This window comes from Mytilus galloprovincialis, chromosome 2 (assembly GCF_965363235.1).
Source record: "Mytilus galloprovincialis chromosome 2, xbMytGall1.hap1.1, whole genome shotgun sequence".
Classification (NCBI taxonomy): Eukaryota; Metazoa; Mollusca; class Bivalvia; order Mytilida; family Mytilidae; genus Mytilus; species Mytilus galloprovincialis.
In genome coordinates, this window is record NC_134839.1 from 8,201,360 (window position 1) to 8,223,579 (window position 22,220).

The 22,220-nt window shown below is 33.3% G+C and overlaps 1 protein-coding gene across 4 annotated transcripts in view; it reads right to left on the reverse strand.

Moving 5' to 3' along the window:
- The window catches only part of LOC143062799 (V-type proton ATPase 116 kDa subunit a 1-like), a 51,308-nt gene that overhangs the window by 25,456 nt on the left and 3,632 nt on the right, over positions 1-22,220 (reverse strand). For 2 of the 4 annotated variants that reach the window (XM_076234598.1, XM_076234599.1), the window contains exons 2-7: positions 17,404-17,567; positions 15,731-15,809; positions 14,848-14,945; positions 4,504-4,632; positions 929-1,014; positions 33-159 (exon numbers count right to left, since the gene is read on the reverse strand). In XM_076234598.1, the coding sequence (XP_076090713.1) occupies positions 33-159; positions 929-1,014; positions 4,504-4,632; positions 14,848-14,945; positions 15,731-15,809; positions 17,404-17,520 (636 nt within the window). In that variant the 5' untranslated portion in view covers positions 17,521-17,567. Of the gene's footprint in view, positions 1-32; positions 160-928; positions 1,036-4,503; positions 4,633-14,847; positions 14,946-15,730; positions 15,810-17,403; positions 17,568-22,220 lie in introns of all 4 variants that reach the window. The other 2 variants (XM_076234596.1, XM_076234597.1) reach the window with 1 other exon arrangement.

The following is a 22,220-nucleotide window of genomic DNA, read 5'->3' on the forward strand; positions in this document are numbered from 1 at the left end:
GTACTTGAGATAATCTCCACACCTCTACATACCGTAACAGGATCTTCAAGTGGGTTAACTATTTCAGTCTGACGGAGGAAAACATTGCCTCTACAAACTCGCCACAACATCTTCTCAAATGCTGGTATCTTCTCCCTTAGTATAACTCCAGCAACAAATCTACAGTGCAAACATTGAGAGTATTCCTATCTTTTATTTTTCTACAATTATTTTTACTCCATTAAAAAGATAGTAAAACATATATACATAAATAAGAAAAGTCCTTTTGGGCTAAGGAAAAAAATATGTTGCTTCAATTAACATATCTTGATACAGGAAAGGTCTGCTTATCATTTTATTTTTCTCAAAATATTATCAGTTAAATTGGAGAATTGTTCTTTGGAAAGGATGGAATGAAAAGGAATACTTAATGTCATTTGTTCTCCTTTGGAGAGTATCCAGTCTCATTGTAAAGCATACCACATCTTCTCATTTCATATTCTAAATTCAACTCTTAATATATGATTCTGTGTTGATGATTATCATTGTACTTTCTTTATACTGTAAAACATGTATGTTGTGTATAACATACACAAAAAGCCAAACATAATGTGTTGTCCAAATCAAAACATTTCTTGCTTAAAATTTGCAGCAGACAAAAATAGATGAAGTTTTAGGGGGTTAAACCTTTTTTATTTTTACAATCCGCAATCAAAATCAGTTTGTCAAGGGTTAAATAATAAAACAGGAGAAATGATACATTGAATTTTTATGGAATTAGTACAAAAACTAAATAATACATGTATGAAGTATTTCCATAAGTCTTTACCTGTTACAACAATTATAAACTCACCCTACTTTTATAGCCAGACCAGTAGTCTTTAGTTCTTCTTCCAGTAAACCAATGGTTTCATCCTATATATAATGAAAAGTTGGTTATAAGACTTACCCGAGCTTCAAGGCTTGTCCAGATCTGTATGGTTCCTCTCCAAGAAGTCCCATCGTCTCGTCTGTCAGTGAGGGATCATGTATTGCCTGAGTATGATGAATTTCAGCCTGATGTGAATGATATACACAAAAATTGTAAATAATAAACCCTCCCCTCTATAGGAGAAAACAAAAACAAAGCAAAACTGAATAATAATGTGCAGAAACTTAGGCATCTTATAGTTATAGTTATAAATCTAAAAATATTGAACTTAAAAGTATTCACAATGTTGAGTTCAGCAAGTAAATAATTTGTCATCATTTATGCATTATATCGTTATAATGGTAAGTTAAAAACAATAAAAAAGAATTGTTATGTTTTCTTTTCTTAAAGCCGTCTATTTAAATTTCTATAAAATGCCTTAAGTTTATAAACAATGTAGTACACAAAACTGCAAATACATTCAGATACAAATTCTCATGTGTTCATGCACTTATTATGATTCCAGTGCATTTATACCTTTTTTGTTCTACAGCTTGTCTAAATTTGATCTTGTGGAATAATGAATTATGAATAGTCAGCCACAGTTTTGCTTTCTATCACTTGAAAAAAATATATTCTCAAAACAAATGTAAATTCTTTTTGCCTTCATTTATCATGTTTATCATTGCAATTGATCAAGAATTTGGAAAAAAACATGAGATATAATTATTAAGATTTCAGAAAGTGTTAAATTCAGATAATGATAATGCCATTTAATGCAAGATGCAAATTTTCATTTGTGCTAAACCTACCCTGAAGTTAATTGTACAATACAAATTAAAAACAAATGTAATTGCAGATTTATGAATTTGCAGTAAAAGGTTAAAGATTATAGCAATGAATCCATGAAAATGACTATCCAAATCATTACAGAGAAGAAGTATCTTGTTTTCCATCTCTCACTAGAACGTGTACAGAAGTGAGACACATAATTAAATAGATATTGCATGCACAAAAAACATCACATGTATTTATCATTTTCTACACATTCAATTACCACAGATCAAATTAAAGATCCTGGTAGCCATAGCAATCACATCTTACAACCAGTCAGTATCATTGGAGTAAACAGCAAGCACACAATTTAAATTCATTTTGTTTTAGATCAATGATTGTATCATATAAATATTTCAACATCAAAAGTTTGGGCTTTAATGGTATTTAAAAACATAAGTAAATGAAGATATTTGCATTTGAGACATATATGCCATGATACAACAACAACAAAAATAGCTTCTCAGGCAAGTTTATGATATAATGGCATACATTTCATTGTCAACATGCCATCTTCAAATATGTTAACTTAACTGTATCAAATGCAAATTTAATTCATTTTGAAGTTTAATTTTACTAAGCAGATGTTAATAAATATTGTCTTGACAATAGTTTGGTAAAGAATGGAATTAAGTGGTTTCCATAGATAGTAACTCCAATGATACAGGTCAGTTGTAAAATGAAGCAATGTCATACATTGTCATATACTGAAAGTTTTACTTTGATGCTGAAGTAAAAAATATACATGCTGAAGCTGATATAGTCATCACAGATTTGATATTTTATAATTTTCAGTCATTAAGCAACCAAATCAATATAAATATAGAATGTACTTATGTGAGCAACATGACTGATGCCACATGTGGAGCAGAATCTGCTTACCCTTTCAGAGCACCTGAGTTCAACCCCAGTGTGTGTGTGTTGCTTAATCTTTAGTTGACTTTTTTATGTTGTTTTTTGTAGAAGGTAGGCTTTTTGGGTATTTTTTTGTAGAAGGTAGGTTTTTTTGTAGAAGGTAGGCTTTTTGGGTATTTTTTTGTAGAAGGTAGGCTTTTTGGGTATTTTTTTGTAGAAGGTAGGTTTTTTGGGTAGTCTTTTTTGCAATGACATTGTATATTTGTCTCACACTTGGAAGTTTTGTTTTTTATTTACTTCCACCTCGGTTCCAATTTAAACCTAAATAAAAATCTGCATCAAATTACATCTGCATTAAGCATTTGACTTAATTAACACATAATTTATTCCAAGTGAAAGAAAGATAAGGGACTTATTTCACCCAACTTTTATCCCAAGTGAAAGAAAGAAAAGGACTTAGTTCACCCATCGTTTATTCTCATTTATGTGTTCGGGTAAAAATTAACAGGATATATAACTCAATTTAAATTACATGCTTGCTTTAACTAGTGCACTACTAAAGCAGTTCTACCATTGTCTAACATTCAAGAGACACAGAAAGCAAACTGAACGTTTTTTGGCATGCAGTATAGAAAAGTTCCCTTCCCAAATACATATTATCCCCATATAAGCACTAAGTACTAAGCTGATACTGTGAGGTTATGCTTTTCCATAATATCAATTTTGTCAATTTTTCAATCTGCATTGTACCAATAAGTGCATACTATAGGACAAGTTTGGTTGTTTGAGTAGGAGCTTGTAGCATTATCATAGACAAAAATGCTGAAATTTTTTTATCATAAAAGAATATTGCATTTTAATGAAAAGGGGGAAAATTCTGAAAGCTTTGCAATCATAAAATATGTGAAACGAATACCTCAACAGACAGTATAACCATTCTAAGATATATATTTTAAAATCAAATTATTTTCCTAAGTATGTGTACAATCATTTAAGAACAGCAGTTCAAGTTATAATGAATAGAAGAGCTCAAATGTCAAACGTAAGAAAAGAATTTATATGTACAAATTGTAAATCAGAACGATTTAATTTTTATTAAACTGAACTGATTTCTTTTTCTTGAAGAGGGTCATAAATCAAGTTAAAAGCTAATCTTTTTATACATTATATAGGCATGTACCTGTAGCTGTGGGACTATTCTCTAAAGTTTAAAAGCTAATTGGCTAGCTACACATGCATTTAAAACTTGAACTGCTGTTCTACCATTTGCTTATAATTTTTTGAGTTAAATGCTGAACTCCTAACATATCATTTCAATCAGATGAAAGCTATATATTGCATAACAGATTCAAACATTCTTATACTTGAAAAAAATCATATAAATTATATGTTTTGACATTCAGATCAGGCGTCAAACTCTTTGTCATGGCTGGTTTAATGGTTTGAAAGGGTCTATAAATTTCTCTTTCAATGTCTTAAACTCATTCTAGTTCTTCGGAAGGCGACACTTGTTGAAAATCTGCGGTAACCTCACCCAGCATGCCCTACTCAAATTCCCTTTACCTCACAGTCCATTCATTAACTTAAGCATTTAATCCTATGCACCATAAAGATAATAGGTAACACGTTTGTTTATCCATTGCCCTAATGAAAATATTTTCCAACTTTTTTTTAGTTTAATTTTCCACAGAATACCAGTCAAAAGTTACTTATTACTATTAGAAGACAATTAGTCTATTACAGTAAAATAATCTGAGCATGTTCTTTGTGCCAAAAAAAAAATATGTTACTGTAATGTGCAGTCTACAGAGACATTGCAATAGTGAAAAGAATTTGTGACTATCTTTTGTTGTGTTCATGTTTCTATATTTGACAGTTATAAAGTAGCCTACTAGAAGGTTTTAAATACAAATGTATATACTAACCTCTTCAAAAAAAGTCTGTGTCTTCCTGAGTATGTGTTTCAATTCTGTCAGTTCTAGGAAATTTCTCTTCAATGCTTCTGAGTTAGCATTCACTTCCTTCATCTCATTTTCCAACTTTTCAAAGGTGGCCTTTAAAGAAATATCACATTAGTAACAAGAATGTGTCCCCAGTACACGGATGCCCCACTCTCACTATTATTTTCTATGTTCAGTGGACTGTGAAAGTGGGATAAATATCTAATTTGGCATTTTAATTAGAAAGATCATATTATAGGGAACATGTGTAATAAGTTTCAAGTTAATTTGACTTCAACTTCCTCAAAAGCTACCTTGACCAAAAACTTTAACCTGAAACTTGCACTTTCATTTTCTATGTTCAGTGGACCGTGAAATTGGGGTCAAAAATCTTATTTTGCATTAAAATTAGAAAACGTGACAGACAGATGGACGGACGAATGGATGAACGAACAGACGGATGCACAGACCAGAAAACATAATGCCCCTCTACTATCATAGGTGGAGGGGCATAAAAACATTATATATTTTTTGTTTTTGTTTGTTGGTGCAGTAGATAATAACAACTGCAACAGTACATTAAGTGCTCATCTATGTAAGATTTTTTGTGCGCTAGTGGTTTATGCCACAGGGTAGTGATATGCGTCAAGTGTGGTTACAATTCATTGATTTGTTAACTACCGCTGGCTAGCATACTTGCTGTGTGAAAAGAAAGCCGAGTGCGTAAGTCTTTCCTGCCAGTACATAGCCTCTACACTATCAAGACTCCTGCAGTGCCTCCCCGCGACAGTGCACGTAAACTGGGGTCTAGCACCTCAGGCTAAACTGCAGGAGATCTCGGAGCAGCAAGGGCCCTAGAGATGCAGTGTGTAGGCCCACCGGTGTGTGGACATGCCCTAGCACTCATCAACCTTGTCCCAGCTATGAGTAAATAGGCGGTTAGATGAGAGTCGTAGCCCAGTAAGGCAACTCATCTAGGAGATGGTAAACTTCGAAAACAAACCTGGATAGAATGGATTCATAAGCTCAGGACAGCAGCCCTTCTAGAGGATGGAAACCTTGACTACAAATTCCCTGGCCCTCCAGGTTGGAGTGTTGGGCATGGGGTCAACTCTCCCATCCTGTAACCAGATGCTCCGCAGGGCGCAGCTTTATACGACCGCAGAGGTTGAACCCTGAATGGTTGGGGAAGTATGGACACAACATTCAAGCTGGATTCAGCTCTTAATTTAGATTGTGATTAAATAGTTGTCACAGCATAGGTTGGTGACACAGAATGAATGTGGTCTAATGAACTTAAAAAAAAAAATTCGCTATGCTGTTGAATATTAATCCTCTCAAAAAAATGTTTGAAGAAATTTTCTTTTTATTTATGAAATATGAAATGAGAAAAATTGACCCCCCCCCCCCCCCCCAATTTTGTTTTCACATCCCCCTTTTCCTTATTCCAAAACTGATCTCAATTCAAATTTCTAATGGAGTTTGCAACAATAACTGCTCATTTAAATACATCATAAAATATTAAAATGTAAAACCAGGTGCTCCGCAGGGCGCAGCTTTATACGACCGCAGAGGTCGAACCCTGAACAGTTGGGGCAAGTATGGACAAAACATTCTAGCGTGATACAGCTCTGAATTTGGATTGTGATCAAATTTTTGACATCACATGGTTTTTTTTTACACAAAACAAATGTCAAGATTTTACAAATTTTACAATTAAAGATTTCTTCTTAAAACTTTTTAAATCTAAAATTAAATAGTTGACACAGCATAGGTTTCTGACACAGAATGAATGTGGTCTAATGAACTTAAAAGTTTGTTTTTGCCTTTTAGCAATTCACTATGCTGTTGAATATTAATCCTCTCAAAAAAATGTTTGAAGAAATTTTCTTTTTATTTATGAAATCTGAAATGAGAAAAATTTAACCCCCCCCCCCTTTTTCACATCCCCGTTTCCCTTTTTCCAAAACTGATATCAATTCAAATTTCTAATGGAGTTTGCAACAATAACTACTCTTTTAAATACATCATAAAATATTAAAATGTAAAATAAAGTGCTTGTTATCACTGAATGGTAAAGATTGGTTGGTAGTAAAAGTGAATATACATTGTTTATTGTATAAAACAATAAAAAAAACTTCATCAGCAACATTTTATATTGGCAAATTTCCAATGAAGTTATTTACATAAAGTTATTGGCAAATAAAAATAGAAAATGACATCATAGTCATGTCTGGCAAATGTCCAACATACATTATCTAAAAACATTTTAGATAAGATAAGGAAATAAGATGTAAAAAACTGCTTATCACTGAATGGTAAAGATTATTTTAATTTATCAGTTGGTAGTAAAAAGTGAATATACATTGTATATTGTATATAACAAAGATTTAAGTTGATTCTGGACAAAGAAAGATAACTCCAATTAAAAAAAATCTTGCTATTGCACAATATTTTGCAATCAGATATTTCTTGCTTACTATTCTGGACAAAGAAAGATAACTCTAATTAAAAAAAAATTTGCTATTTCACAATATTGTGCAATTAAATATTTCTTGCCATTGCGCAATACTGTGCAATTGAAAAGACTTGCTATTGCACAATACTTAATATAATAATTTTAGATCCTGATTTGGACCAACTTGAAAACTGGGCCCATAATAAAAAATCTAAGTACATTTTTGGATTCAGCATATCAAAGAACCCCAAGATTTCAATTTTTGTTAAAATCAGACTAAGTTTAATTTTGGACCCTTTGGACTTTAGTGTAGACCAATTTGAAAACAGGACCAAAAATGAAGAATCTACATACACAGTTAGATTTGGTATATCAAAGAACCCCATTTATTCAATTTTTGATGAAATCAAACAAAGTTTAATTTTGGACCCCGATTTGGACCAACTTGAAAACTGGGCCAATAATCAAGAATCTAAGTACATTTTTAGATTCAGCATATCAAAGAACCTAACTGATTCATTTTTTGTCAAAATCAAACTAAGTTTAATTTTGGACCCTTTGGACCTTAATGTAGACCAATTTGAAAACAGGACCAAAAGTTAAGAATCTACATACACAGTCATGACAGTTAGATTCGGCATATCAAAGAACCCCAATTATTCAATTTTGATGAAATCAAACAAAGTTTAATTTTGGACCCTTTGGGCCCCTTATTCTGTTGGGACCAAAACTCCCAAAATCAATAACAACCTTCCTTTTATGGTCATAAACCTTGTGTTTAAATTTTATAGATTTCTATTAACTTATACTAACGTTATGGTGCGAAAACCAAGAAAAATGCTTATTTGGGTCCCTTTTCGGCCCCTAATTCCTAAACTGTTGGGACCTAAACTCCCAAAATCAATACCAACCTTCCTTTTGTAGTCATTAACATTGTGTTTAAATTTCATTGATTTCTATTTACTAAAACTAAAGTTATTGTGCGAAAACCAAGAATAATGCTTATTTGGGCCCTTTTTTGGCCCCTAATTCCTAAACTGTTGAAACCAAAACTCCCAAAATCAATCCCAACCGTTCTTTTGTGGTCATAAACCTTGTGTCAAAATTTCATAGATTTCTATTAACTTAAACTAAAGTTATAGTGCGAAAACCAAGAAAATGCTTATTTGGGCCCTTTTTGGCCCCTAATTCCTAAACTGTTGGGACCTAAACTCCCAAAATCAATACCAACCTTCCTTTTGTAGTCATTAACATTGTGTTTAAATTTCATTGATTTCTATTTACTTAAACTAAAGTTATTGTGCGAAAACCAAGAATAATGCTTATTTGGGCCCTTTTTTGGCCCCTAATTCCTAAACTGTTGAAACCAAAACTCCCAAAATCAATCCCAACCGTTCTTTTGTAGTCATAAACCTTGTGTCAAAATTTCATAGATTTCTATTAACTTAAACTAAAGTTATAGTGCGAAAACCAAGAAAATGCTTATTTGGGCCCTTTTTGGCCCCTAATTCCTAAAATGTTGGGACCAAAACTCCCAAAATCAATACCAACCTTCCTTTTGTGGTCATAAACCTTGTGTTAAAATTTCATAGATTTCCATTCACTTTTACTAAAGTTAGAGTGCGAAAACTAAAAGTATTCGGACGACGGACGACGACGACGCCGACGCCATGTGATAGCAATATACGACGAAAAATTTTTCAAATTTTGTGGTCGTATAAAAAGTGCTTTTTATCACTGAATGGTAAAGATTGTTTTAATTTATCAGTTGGTAGTAAAAGTGAAAATACATTGTATATTGTATAAAACAATGATTTAAGTTGATTCAACTTCTATTCTGGACAAAGAAAGATAACTCAAATTTTCAAAGAATATTGAAAATATCTTGCTATTGCACAAATATTTATTCTGGACAAAGAAAGATAACTCCAAATAACTGAAAATTGATTGCTATTTCACAATATTGTGCAATAAGATATTTCTTGCTATTGCGCAATACTGTCAACTGAAGATTTCTTGCTATTGAACCATACTGTGCAATTGAAAATTTCTTGCTATTGCACAATACTGTACAATTGAAGATTTCTTGCTATTGCTGAATACTGTTCAATTGAAAATTTCTTGCTATTGCACAATACTTAATATAATAATTTTGAATCCTGTTTGGACCAACTTGAAAACTGGGCCCATAATCAAAAATCTAAGTACACGTTTAGATTCAGCATATCAAAGAAGCCCAAGAATTTATTTTTTGTTAAAATCAAACTTAGTTTAATTTTGGACCCTTTGGACCTTAATGAAGACCAATTTGAAAACGGGACCAATAAAGGGCTGCGCTTTAGCGCATGATACGCCCGTTGCTCTTTTAACATGTCTTTTATGCTTTAAATGAATTTATATGATCAACTAGAAATAGTGTGAGCCCTGTCAAATACCCCAAATACCCCCCCCCCCCCCCCCCCCAATAATAAATAAAAATGCACAAAAAAATTGGCACTATTAAGGCTACCTCAAATTTAACTAAGTTTGTTGTCTTTAATTTTTCATCCATACATAAAATTTTGTGAAAGTGTTAGTTATTGTCCCAAAATTGGAAAAATCCCCCCTTTTTTAAGCATAAAAATTCATAACACGGAAATGTAAAATCTGAAATTTATAAAAATTGAAAGGGAGCTTACATCAATAGATATAAACAATTCACCAAAGTTTCATGGAATTTGGTGAAAGCCTTTTTGAGTTATTGTCCGAAGTGTTAAAAATCACCCTTTTTTTATGAATAAAGCCCCATACATCCAAAACTTAAAATCTGAAATTTATAAAAATTGAAAAGAAGCTTACATCAATAGATATAAACAATTCACCAAAGTTTCATGGACATTGGTGAAAGCCTTTTTGAGTTATTGTCCGAAGTGTTAAAAATCACCCTTTTTTTATGAATAAAGCCCCATAAATCCAAAACTTAAAATCTGAAATTTATAAAAATTGAAAGGGAGCTTACATCAATAGATATAAACAATTCACCAAAGTTTCATGGACATTGGTGAAAGACTTTTTGAGTTATTGTCCAAAGTGTTAAAAATCCCCCTTTTTTTATGAATAAAGCCCCATAAATCCAAAACTTAAAATCTGAAATTAAAAAAAAACGAAAGGGAGCTTACATCAATAGATATAAACAATTCACCAAAGTTTCATGGACATTGGTGAAAGCCTTTTTGAGTTATTGTCCGAAGTGTTGAAAAACCCCCCTTTTTTATGAATAAAGCCCCATAAATCCAAAACTTAAAATCTGAAATTAAAAAAAAACGAAAGGGAGCTTACGTCAATAGATATAAACAATTCACTTAAGTTTCATGGAAATTGGTGAAGGCGTTTTTGAGTTATTGTCCGAAGTGTGGACGACGGACGGACGGACGGACGGACAGACGGACGGACGGACGGACGGACGGACAGACGGACGGACGGACAACGGTATACCATAATACGTCCCGTCCCGGGCGTATAAAAATTAAGAATCTACTAACACAGTTAGATTTGGCATATCAAAGAACCCCTATTATTCAATTTTTGATGAAATAAAAAAAGTTTAATTTTGGACCCCGAACTGGACCAACTTGAAAACTGGACCAATAATCAATAATCTAAGTACACGTTCAGATTCAGCATATCAAAGAACCCCAAGGATTCAATTTTTGTTAAAATCAAACTAAGTTTAATTTTGGACCCTTTGGACTTTAATGTAGACCAATTTGAAAACGGGACCAAAAATTAAGAATCTACATACACAGTTAGATTCAGCATATCAAAGAACCCCAATTATTTAATTTTTGATGAAATCAAACAAAGTTTAATTTTGGACCCTTTGGGCCCCTTATTCCTAAACTGTTAGGACCAAAACTCCAAAAATCAATACCAACCTTCCTTTTGTGGTCATACACCTTGTGTTGAAATTTTATAGATATCTATTCACTTATACTAAAGTTATTGTGCGAAAACCAAGAATAATGCTTATTTGGGCCCTTTTTTGGCCCCTAATTCCTAAACTGTTGGAACCAAAACTCCCAAAATCAATCCCAACCTTTCTTTTGTGGTCATAAACCTTGTGTCAACATTTCATAGGTTTCTATTAACTTAAACTAAAGTTATAGTGCGAAAACCAAGAAAATGCTTATTTAGGCCCTTTTTGGCCCCTAATTCCTAAAATGTTGGGACCAAAACTCCCAAAATCAATCCCAACCTTCCTTTTGTGGTCATAAACCTTGTGTTAAAATTTCATAGATTTCTTTTCACTTTTACTAAAGTTAGAGTGCGAAAACTGAAAGTATTCGGACGACGACGACGACGACGACACCGACGCCAACGTGATAGCAATATACGACGAAAATTTTTTCAAAATTTGCGGTCGTATAAAAACAACTACAGTTACAGAAACCACAACAAATGAAATTAGATTACCCTCTGTTATAGGTTCAATGGGGGACTCAAACCACAGCGGAATGACTCTTAGTGAAAGCCCTATTGTGGAAACTAGGAAAATGAATACGAGTCTTCTAGGACCTAAAGCACAAATACATATAGGAGCCTGGAATGTTCGAACAATGTATGAAACATCAAAGACTGCACAGGTCATCAAGGAAATGCAGCACTACAGGTTAGACATTCTTGGTGTGAGCGAATGTCGTTGGACTGGCTCAGGAAAGACAAGAACGAATAGTGGAAACATCATCCTACACTCTGGAAACATTGACAAACATATTAATGGTGTAGCAATAATTATATGTAAAGAGAAGACAAAATCATTACTAGAATGGGAACCAATCAGTGAAAGATTAGTAACAGCAAGATTCAACTCCGACTACTGCAAACTTTCTATCATACAGTGTTACGCACCAACAATTGATGCTGAAGATGAGACTAAGGATGATTTTTATGAACAGCTACAGACTGCCATTTCCAAAGTACCTCAACACGACATGCTAGTTATAATGGGAGACCTAAATGCTAAAGTAGGATCCGACAACACTGATGCTGAATATGTGATGGGCAGGCATGGTTGCGGGGTAAAAAATGAGAATGGTGAACGTGCTATCGATCTCTGTCTTTGTAATAAACTGGTGATAGGAGGGACCATCTTTCCACATAAAAACATCCATAAACTAACATGGAAATCACCTGATGGAAGAACAGTTAACCAGATTGACCACATATTGGTGAACAACAAGTGGCGTAGATCATTAAGAGATGTACGAGTACTCAGGTGTGCAGATGTAAACAGCGATCACTATCTACTAAAAGCTACCATCAAACTAAAACTAAGAAAGGCACCTGTTGAAAACCAGAACAGAAAGAGACTAGACACAGCAAGGTTGAAGTCATCAAACGTCAAGAAAGCTTTTTGCTTAGAATTGAAAAATCGGTTTAGTGTGCTAGATAACTCTGATGATGGAGAAGATAGTGTACAAGAAAAATGGGATAACATCAAAGATATATATGTAAAGACGGCAGAAAAGACAGTTGGTCATAAGACAAAAAAGAACAAAGATTGGTTAACATCGGAAACATGGCAAAAAATTGAAGAAAGAAAGATTATAAAACTAAAATCAGTAAATGCAAAATCCAAAAGGTTACAAGATCAACTGCAAGTAACATACAGAGCAAAGGACAAAGAGGTCAAAAGAAGTGCGAGAAAAGATAAAAGACAATATTTGGAGGACCTTGCAAAAGAAGCAGAAAAGGCAGCCATTCTTGGAGAGTTAAGTACAGTTTACAAAATCACCAAACAACTCTGTGGAACATCAAATGCACAGACAGCACATGTAAACGACAAAAATGGCAAAGCATTGAAAACAGAAAGGGAACAAGCAGAAAGGTGGGTCCAACATTTCAAAGAGGTATTAAACTGCCCTGAGCCTGATTTCATAGCTACCCCTGAACCATCAGAAGACGATTTAAACATCAACACAGAACCACCAACTATAGATGAAGTAAGAAATGCCATTAAATCATTGAAGACGGGGAAGGCACCAGGCATTGATTCCATTCACGCAGAGATGTTAAAGGCAGACTTAGAAACATCATCCAAAGTACTCCACAATCTTTTCCTTGTCATCTGGGAAGAAGGGAACATTCCATCAGACTGGAGCAAAGGCCTGATTGTAAAATTACCAAAGAAAGGCAATCTACGCAACTGTGACAACTGGAGAGGGATTACATTACTTTCTGTCCCTAGTAAGGTCTTTTGCAAAATTCTTCTAAAAAGAATTGATAAAATTGTAGATGAAAAGCTTAGAGAAGAACAAGCAGGCTTTAGAAGAGGCAGAGGATGCATTGACCAAATTTTCACTCTGAGGAACATCATCGAGCAATGTATTGAATGGAACACACCACTTTTTATTAATTTCATTGACTTCAAAAAGGCCTTTGACATTATCCATAGAGAAACTCTTTGGAAAATTGTAAGATCATATGGAATTCCACCTAAGATATTGATGCTAATAAAAGCCTTCTACAACAGCTTTGAATGCAGTGTCATCCTTGATAGCTCTATCTCAGACTCATTTGAAGTAAAATCTGGTGTAAGACAAGGATGTATTATGTCACCAATCCTATTTTTATTGGCCATTGACTGGATACAAAGAAATACAACATCAGATAAGAAAAGGGGTATCCAGTGGACCATGTTTAACCAGCTAGAAGACCTTGATTTTGCTGATGACATTGCCATATTATCAACAACAAGTGAACACCTCCAAGAGAAGACCAACATACTTACCAACTATGCAAAGCAAACTGGTCTGAATGTCAATACCAAGAAGACCAAGGTAATGTCAATAAACAATAGAAATACAACACCAATAACAATCAATGATCTGCCAGTGGACAGTGTTGACGATTTCACCTACCTTGGAAGCATCATAAGCAAAGAAAATGGAACAGGGAAGGATATAAAGGCAAGACTATCTAAGGCACGCGTAACATTTGCTAGACTTCATACAATCTGGAAGTCTAACCAGTACAGTTTAAGGACCAAACTGCGAATTTACAACAGCAATGTAAAGTCTGTCCTACTGTATGGTTCGGAAACATGGCGTGTTTTAGTGAGTGACCTTCAAAAAGTAGATGCTTTCCATACTAGCTGCCTTAGAAAAATCAACAAAATATTCTGGCCAAATAAGATCAGCAACAAGAGCCTTTTGAAGAAATGCAATGCTAAGAGCATAACAGAAGAAATTAAACAACGAAGATTTAGATGGTTAGGTCATGTACTGAGAATGCCACAACACCGCACACCTAAAACAGCTCTATATTGGACACCACCAGGAAAAAGGAAACCAGGGAGGCCTAGAATCACCTGGCGAAGAACTGTAACAGCAGAATTAGAAGCAATGGGCTACACCTGGGGCCAAGCCCAGTACATGGCTAAGGACAGAGAGAAGTGGAGGCAGTTTGTTGTGGCCTTATGTCCCACTTGGGATGAAGAGGATAAGTAAAGTAAGTATGTAAGATTTAAATATTTATCTAAATGATGTGGTCAATGACGCCACTTTATATATCATATATATTTGCTTCTTGGGGCAATGCTTTGTGCAGCAAATTCAAAATACTAAAATTCATGAAGTTCCATTTTACATTAATTTTGTGGGTGTGAACCACTTATTCAAATGTCAAACAAAATATAAATTTCATCAGACTTGTAGGTAGAGTCTCCAAAAACAAAATACTTTTTTTTATGATTTCATGAAAACTGATACCCATGGCCATGAAAATAAATGAATCCATATTAATCCCTATAAACTGACTACATTGTACTTGTTTATTTCATCCAATTATAATTGATACTTTTATACACACCAAACAGTGGGTTTTATGCCTACCTCTAGGTCAATCATTTCTCTAGGAGCAGGAGCATCAGGATTATCACCAGTATCTAACATTGGTATACCATCTTTCTTTATTTCCTTTTCAAGAAATCCTAACAATAGAACGAAAATATGATTTACATATATTACATGAATGTTCAGGACAAAGCAATAAATAACTTTGATTGTTAAGGAGAATATTTGGGAATAGGAAAACCAGTTTAACCCCAACAAAATCTGTTCCTGTACAATTTTTTTAATCTAACATATTTATATGTTTCTATTGTCACTCACTCTATGCCAGCCACAGTCAAATTTAACAGAACCATCTTGAGTGTTTTGCATACATGCATGTACTTCACATTTTATAACATTTATTATTTATGTGTCACTTTGTAATTTTTTATATTTCATTTTTTTCAGACATTTCCACTTTTGGATTTATTTTTAGAGAGTAGATCTAGAGTTACAGTGATCTTAACTAGACACTAAGTTTTCTCGTTTGAATTGTTTTACATTGTCATATCAGGGCCTTTTATAGCTGACTATGCTGTATGGGCTTTGCTCATTGTTGAAGGCCGTACAGTGACCTTTAGTTGTTAATGTATGTGTCATTTTGGTCTCTTGTGGACAGTTGTCTCATTGGCAATCATACAACATCTTCTTTTTTATACTTATGTAAACAATCGAATCATTTTGTGAATTGACATAAAGGAAGTAACTCAGTAATTTATTCATTATAGTGACATGTGTAAATATGTACAACTTATAAAATATAATATACAACACATATGAATAAACCTGGCCTAATTGACCTATAAGTCACCCAATAACATGTTAAATAATATTTTTTAATAACAGCAGTAACTAGAGGGAAATCTACAAATTTAGAACATACTTAATTTTCTTTCCATCTCATCACACCTTCTTACTTCATTCACAAACTTTCGCTGAAATGCATTTACATCTGGATTCAGCTGAAACAATAATAAATCAATTTTAATAGAAATAAATCTTTTTCTCATCTAATGGCATATCGAACATGAGAATGTGTCCATAGTACATGGATGCCCCACTCACACTATCGTTTTCTATGTTCAGTGGACAGTGAAATTTGGGTAAAAACTCTAATTTGGCATTAAAATTAGAAAGATCACATCATATGGAACATGTGTACTTAGTTTCAAGTTGATTGAACTTCGACTTCATCAATAACTACATGAACAAAAAATGTTAACCAAAAAGTTAAACCTGAAGTACAGACAAATGGCCATGGACAGATGAACTAAAGAATGAACGGACGTACAGATTGAAAAACATAATGCCCATAAATGGGTCATAAGAATTATGATTGTGTTTATAACTACAACCGCTGATAATTATAAGGGTCCTGATAATAGACACGCCAGTGGAGGATCAAGGGGAGGGTTCCAAGGGTTTGAACCCCCCTTTTTTTTGGACAATTAATGCATTTGAATGGGGACATATAGTTGGAACCCCCCCCCCCCCCTTTTGTCCTGAATCAGCCCCTGCACACAAGGTAGTAACCATGTTTAAAATACATTTTTTTTAGATCTTGCATTAAAATTAGTGTAAGTTGTATTGCATGGTTAACAAATGACTCTAAAAATTTACTACATGTGCATGTAATAAGAATGTCCCCACAAGGATAAAAATTTGAACAATTTAAAATGATTTATATTAAGTGTGTTACACATATAAATAACATACATTGTAATATCTATGTCATATAAATGTATGTTACAATTAAATGTCTAATCTTAAAATCAAATAGATTTAAATCACTATAACATATTAATATTAATTCATAAGCTGCATTAACCTTTATTTAAAAATTCATTATTTGAGTAAGTTATTAAACCATTTATAACAAATAAGGATTCATCCCCATGTATTAATCAAATTCAAACAAATTTTCCATATCAACTGTTTCATAGACACATGAAGAGTAAAAACACAAACCACCATTGCAAACAAATTTTCTTTTTTTATTGCATAATTGGAAGAAAAGGTCTCCATGACTTTACATCAACAATAATATGTTGACCCTTACTTCAGACAAAACAAATTTAGAATTATAAATAAGAATAAATAAATTTTATAGAGTGATGGTAAATATACGAACATGATGAAAAAAAAAATGTTCATCTGATTTTTTGTTATTTTTCTTTATTACTTTGCATTTTAATAGTTGCTAGTTATATCTTTTATTCAATGCATTAATGATTTTTTTTCCAAGAACCTACATGTAGCTAGGAAAAGATATTATATCATTGATTATAATCAGCTGTTTGGTCTTAAAGTACATCTTTTAAATAGTGAGAAAAATATATGTAAATATGTACACAACTTCTTATTGTTCCAACAACTATTTCATACATCATTTTCAAACAAACAAATGTTCACTAAAAACATGAAAAAGAAGAATAAGAGGTTCTCACAACATTTGACAGGGTCAATAAATTAATGTACATCTAATTACTGATTAATGGTTAAATTTGGATAATTTCCTGTGTTATCAGAAAACAACTTTTATAAGTTTTCACTTACATCTCTAAACTGTACAAGTCCAAGTTCTCCTAACTCAGACACACATGTGTAGGCAGCTTCTGATTGGAGAAATAACTGACATAATGTCATCTCTTCACTCCTTAGTAACGCCCCCATTTTGAGTTCTCTCTGATCAAAAGGCTATGGATATTCTTCTTCTAACTCTGAAATGAAACAAGGACAATATCTTCAGTTTATGGTCAATAAATGTAACCAGATGCTCCGCAGGGCATAGCTTTATACGACCGCAGAGGTTGAACCCTGAACGGTTAGGGCAAGTATGGACACAACATTCAAGCTGGATTCAGCTCTAAATTTGGATTGTGATTAAATAGTTGACACAGCATAGGTTTCTGACACAGAATGAATGTGTTCTAATGAACTTAAAATTTTTGTTTCTCTTAGAGCAATTCACTATGCTGTTGAATATTAATCCTCTCAAAAAAATGTTTGAAGAAATTTTCTTTTTTATTTATGAAATTTCAAATGAGAAAAATTGAACCCAATTTTTTTAATCACATCCCCCTTTCCCTTATTCCAAAACTAATCTCAATTAAAATTTCTAATGGAGTTTGCAACAATAACTACTCATTTAAATACATCATAAAATATTAAGATGTAAAAAAACTGCTTGTTATCACTGAATGGTAAAGATTATTTTAATTTATCAGTTGGTAGTAAAAAGTGAATATACATTGTATATTGTATATAACAAAGATTTAAGTTGATTCTGGACAAAGAAAGATAACTCCAATTAAAAAAAAATCTTGCTATTGCACAATATTTTGCAATTAGATATTTCTTGCTTACTATTCTGGACAAAGAAAGATAACTCTAATTAAATTTTTTTTTGATATTTCACAATATTGTGCAATTAGATATTTCTTGCCATTGCGCAATACTGTGCAATTGAAAAGACTTGCTATTGCACAATACTTAATATAATAATTTTAGATCCTGATTTGGACCAACTTGAAAACTGGGCCCATAATAAAAAATCTAAGTACATTTTTGAATTCAGCATATCAAAGAACTTCAAGATTTCAATTTTTGTTAAAATCAGACTAAGTTTAATTTTGGACCCTTTGGACTTTAGTGTAGACCAATTTGAAAACAGGACCAAAAATGAAGAATCTACATACACAGTTAGATTTGGTATATCAAAGAACCCCATTTATTCAATTTTTGATGAAATCAAACAAAGTTTAATTTTGGACCCCGATTTGGACCAACTTGAAAACTGGGCCAATAATCAAGAATCTAAGTACATTTTTAGATTCAGCATATCAAAGAACCTAACTGATTCATTTTTTGTCAAAATCAAACTAAGTTTAATTTTGGACCCTTTGGACCTTAATGTAGACCAATTTGAAAACGGGACCAAAAGTTAAGAATCTACATACACAGTCATGACAGTTAGATTCAGCATATCAAAGAACCCCAATTTTTCAATTTTGATGAAATCAAACAAAAGTTTAATTTTGGACCCTTTGGGCCCTTATTATGTTGGGACCAAAACTCCCAAAATCAAACCCAACCTTTCTTTTATGGTCATAAACCTTGTGTTTAAATTTCATAGATTTCTATTTACTTATACTAACGTTATGGTGCGAAAACCAAGAAAAATGCTTATTTGGGTCCCTTTTTGGCCCCTAATTCCTAAACTGTTGGGACCTAAACTCCCAAAATCAATACCAACCTTCCTTTTGTAGTCATTAACATTGTGTTTAAATTTCATTGATTTCTATTTACTTAAACTAATGTTATTGTGCGAAAACCAAGAATAATGCTTATTTGGGCCCTTTTTTGGCCCCTAATTCCTAAACTGTTGAGACCAAAACTCCCAAAATCAATCCCAACCGTTCTTTTGTGGTCATAAACCTTGTGTCAAAATTTCATAGATTTCTATTAACTTAAACTAAAGTTATAGTGCGAAAACCAAGAAAATGCTTATTTGGGCCCTTTTTGGCCCCTAATTCCTAAAATGTTGGGACCAAAACTCCCAAAATCAATACCAACCTTCCTTTTGTGGTCATAAACCTTGTGTTAAAATTTCATAGATTTCCATTCACTTTTACTAAAGTTAGAGTGCGAAAACTAAAAGTATTCGGACGCCGGACGACGACGACGACGACGACGACGCCGACGCCGACGCCAACGTGATACCAATATACGACGAAAATTTTTTCAAAATTTGCGGTCGTATAAAAAGTATTCATGTGTATTATTGAATGACTAGGTAACACTGACATTTAGTGCCAAAAAAGCCAACACAACTTCAAAGACAAGCATATGCATCTTGGCATGGGGGACTTTGTATTGCTTAGCAATATTCACTGGGCCAAAATCTTGGTCAAAACAAGAATTTTAAATAAACATCAGGCGCGGATCCAGAGGGGGGTTCCGGGGGTTGGAACCCCCCTTTTTTTTTGGAAGATCAATGCATTTGAATGGGGACATGTAATTGGAACCCCTCCTTTGTCCTGGGTTAGGAACCCCCCATTTTTAAAATGGCTGGATCCGCCCCTGAAGATGTACATTTTTGGAAAGCTACCTAAACCAAAACATTTAACCTTTAGACCTTTAACTAAACTTAAACCTTATAAGGATGGTCTGACCAACCCAGAAACCATGAAGCCTCTCTTCTGTAGGTACAGCTAAACTTCTGATTTTTGGAATATGAACACCACAGAAGACAGCAATGAGCACCTTTCACCATGTTTCACTGTTGGGGAAGTATGGTAAACGTCGTTCTGTTTCCTGCCTCCAATTAACTGGTCAAAGTGTATTATTTCGTCTTCAAGCCATTGATCAACTACTAAATTGTCTATTCTTCTTACCAGCACACTTGGTACAATTAAAAACCTGATAATAAATTGTTCAAATAAGGCCTTCGAAAATAGTGGAATAAATTACTTTTGGAGTGTCAAGAACTCGTTGGAAGTACTTGATAAATTGCATGCTTATATTGGTGATTTTGAATCTGTTCAAAGTTTTGATTTTTCTACCCTGTATACCACATTGCCTCACATTCTCATTAAGAAAAAATTCACACACCTAATTAAATGGGCATTCAAAAAATCAGAATGTGAATATATATGTTCAAACTCTTTTAGGTCATTTTTTAGTAGCAATAAACAAAAAAACTATGTTAATTGGACATGCTTTGATACTATATATGCCCTTGAATTTTTACTAGATAACATTTTTGTTCGCTTTGGGGATTCCGTATATCGTCAGATTATCGGAATTCCAATGGGGACTAACTGTGCACCACTTATTGCGGACCTGTTTTTGTATTGTTATGAGTTACAATTTATGACAAAAATAAGCAAAGACCCATCGAAACAACATCTGATAAACAAATTTAATAATACTTTTAGATATTTGGATGATATTTTGGCTCTCAATAATGACGACTTCAGTATGTATATTAATGAAATTTATCCTGTTGAACTTACTTTAAATAAAGCTAATACTAACAATGACCACTGCCCTTTTCTCGATCTTGATATCTATATCACTAATGGAAAGCTGAATACTAAAATTTATGATAAAAGGGATGATTTTTCATTTCCTATCGTTAATTATCCGTTTTTAGATGGTGACGTTCCCTTGTCACCATCTTACGGTGTTTATATATCTCAACTTGTACGATTCGCTCGTGTATGTAACAATGTTTTAGATTTTAACGAGAGAAATTTATGTATTACTGAAAAATTATTACACCAGGGTTTTCGATATCACAAACTAGTCAAAACATTTACTAAATTTTATCATCGGTATAAAGACATTATTCGTAAATATAGCTCAACATGCAGACTTTTAATACGTTCAGGTATTTCACATCCAATTTTTTATGGTAATATTCTTTATAAAGCACAAAGGTGTCAGTATTCACCTCAGAAACTTACAAAACCTTTGAATAGACTTATTAAGAAGGGATATAATTACGATACTGTTGTCAAGTCATTAAAGATTGCATATTTTGGCGTTAATATTGAGTCATTGATAAGGTCTTTGCATCGGAACTAAACACATTTATTCTAAAAACAGTTGTTGGTATGACACGGGTTATGTTCTTCTCATATATGTTATGATAGTATGATACTAAACCCCTAACGGGAAGGATTGTGCCTGATGTTCATATGATGAAATCATAATCTTTCAGTCAGTTTAGTTGAAGTCTGGAGCTGGCATGTCAGTTAACTGCTAGTAGTCTGTTGTTATTTATGTATTATTGTCATTTTGTTTATTTTCTTTGGTTACATCTTCTGACATCAGACTCGGATTTCTCTTGAACTGAATTTTAATGTGCGTATTGTTATGCGTTTACTTTACTACATTGGTTAGAGGTATAGGGGGAGGGTTGAGATCTCACAAACATGTTTAACCCCGCCGCATTTTTGCGCCTGTCCCAAGTCAGGAGCCTCTGGCCTTTGTTAGTCTTGTATTATTTTAATTTTAGTTTCTTGTGTACAATTTGGAAATTAGTATGGCGTTCATTATCACTGGACTAGTATATATTTGTTTAGGGGCCAGCTGAAGGACGCCTCCGGGTGCGGGAATTTCTCGCTACATTGAAGACCTGTTGGTGACCCTCTGCTGTTGTTTTTTATTTGGGCGGGTTGTTGTCTCTTTGACACATTCCCCATTTCCATTCTCAATTTTATTTGTCTACTTTGACATCAGTGACTTTTCGAAACAAAACTGTTGTCTGTTGAAGAGGCAAAACTTACCTGAAAGTGATCCTTAAATACTTAAATATACAATGTTTCTTAGTATTTAACCTACATGTACATGTACACATTGTATAT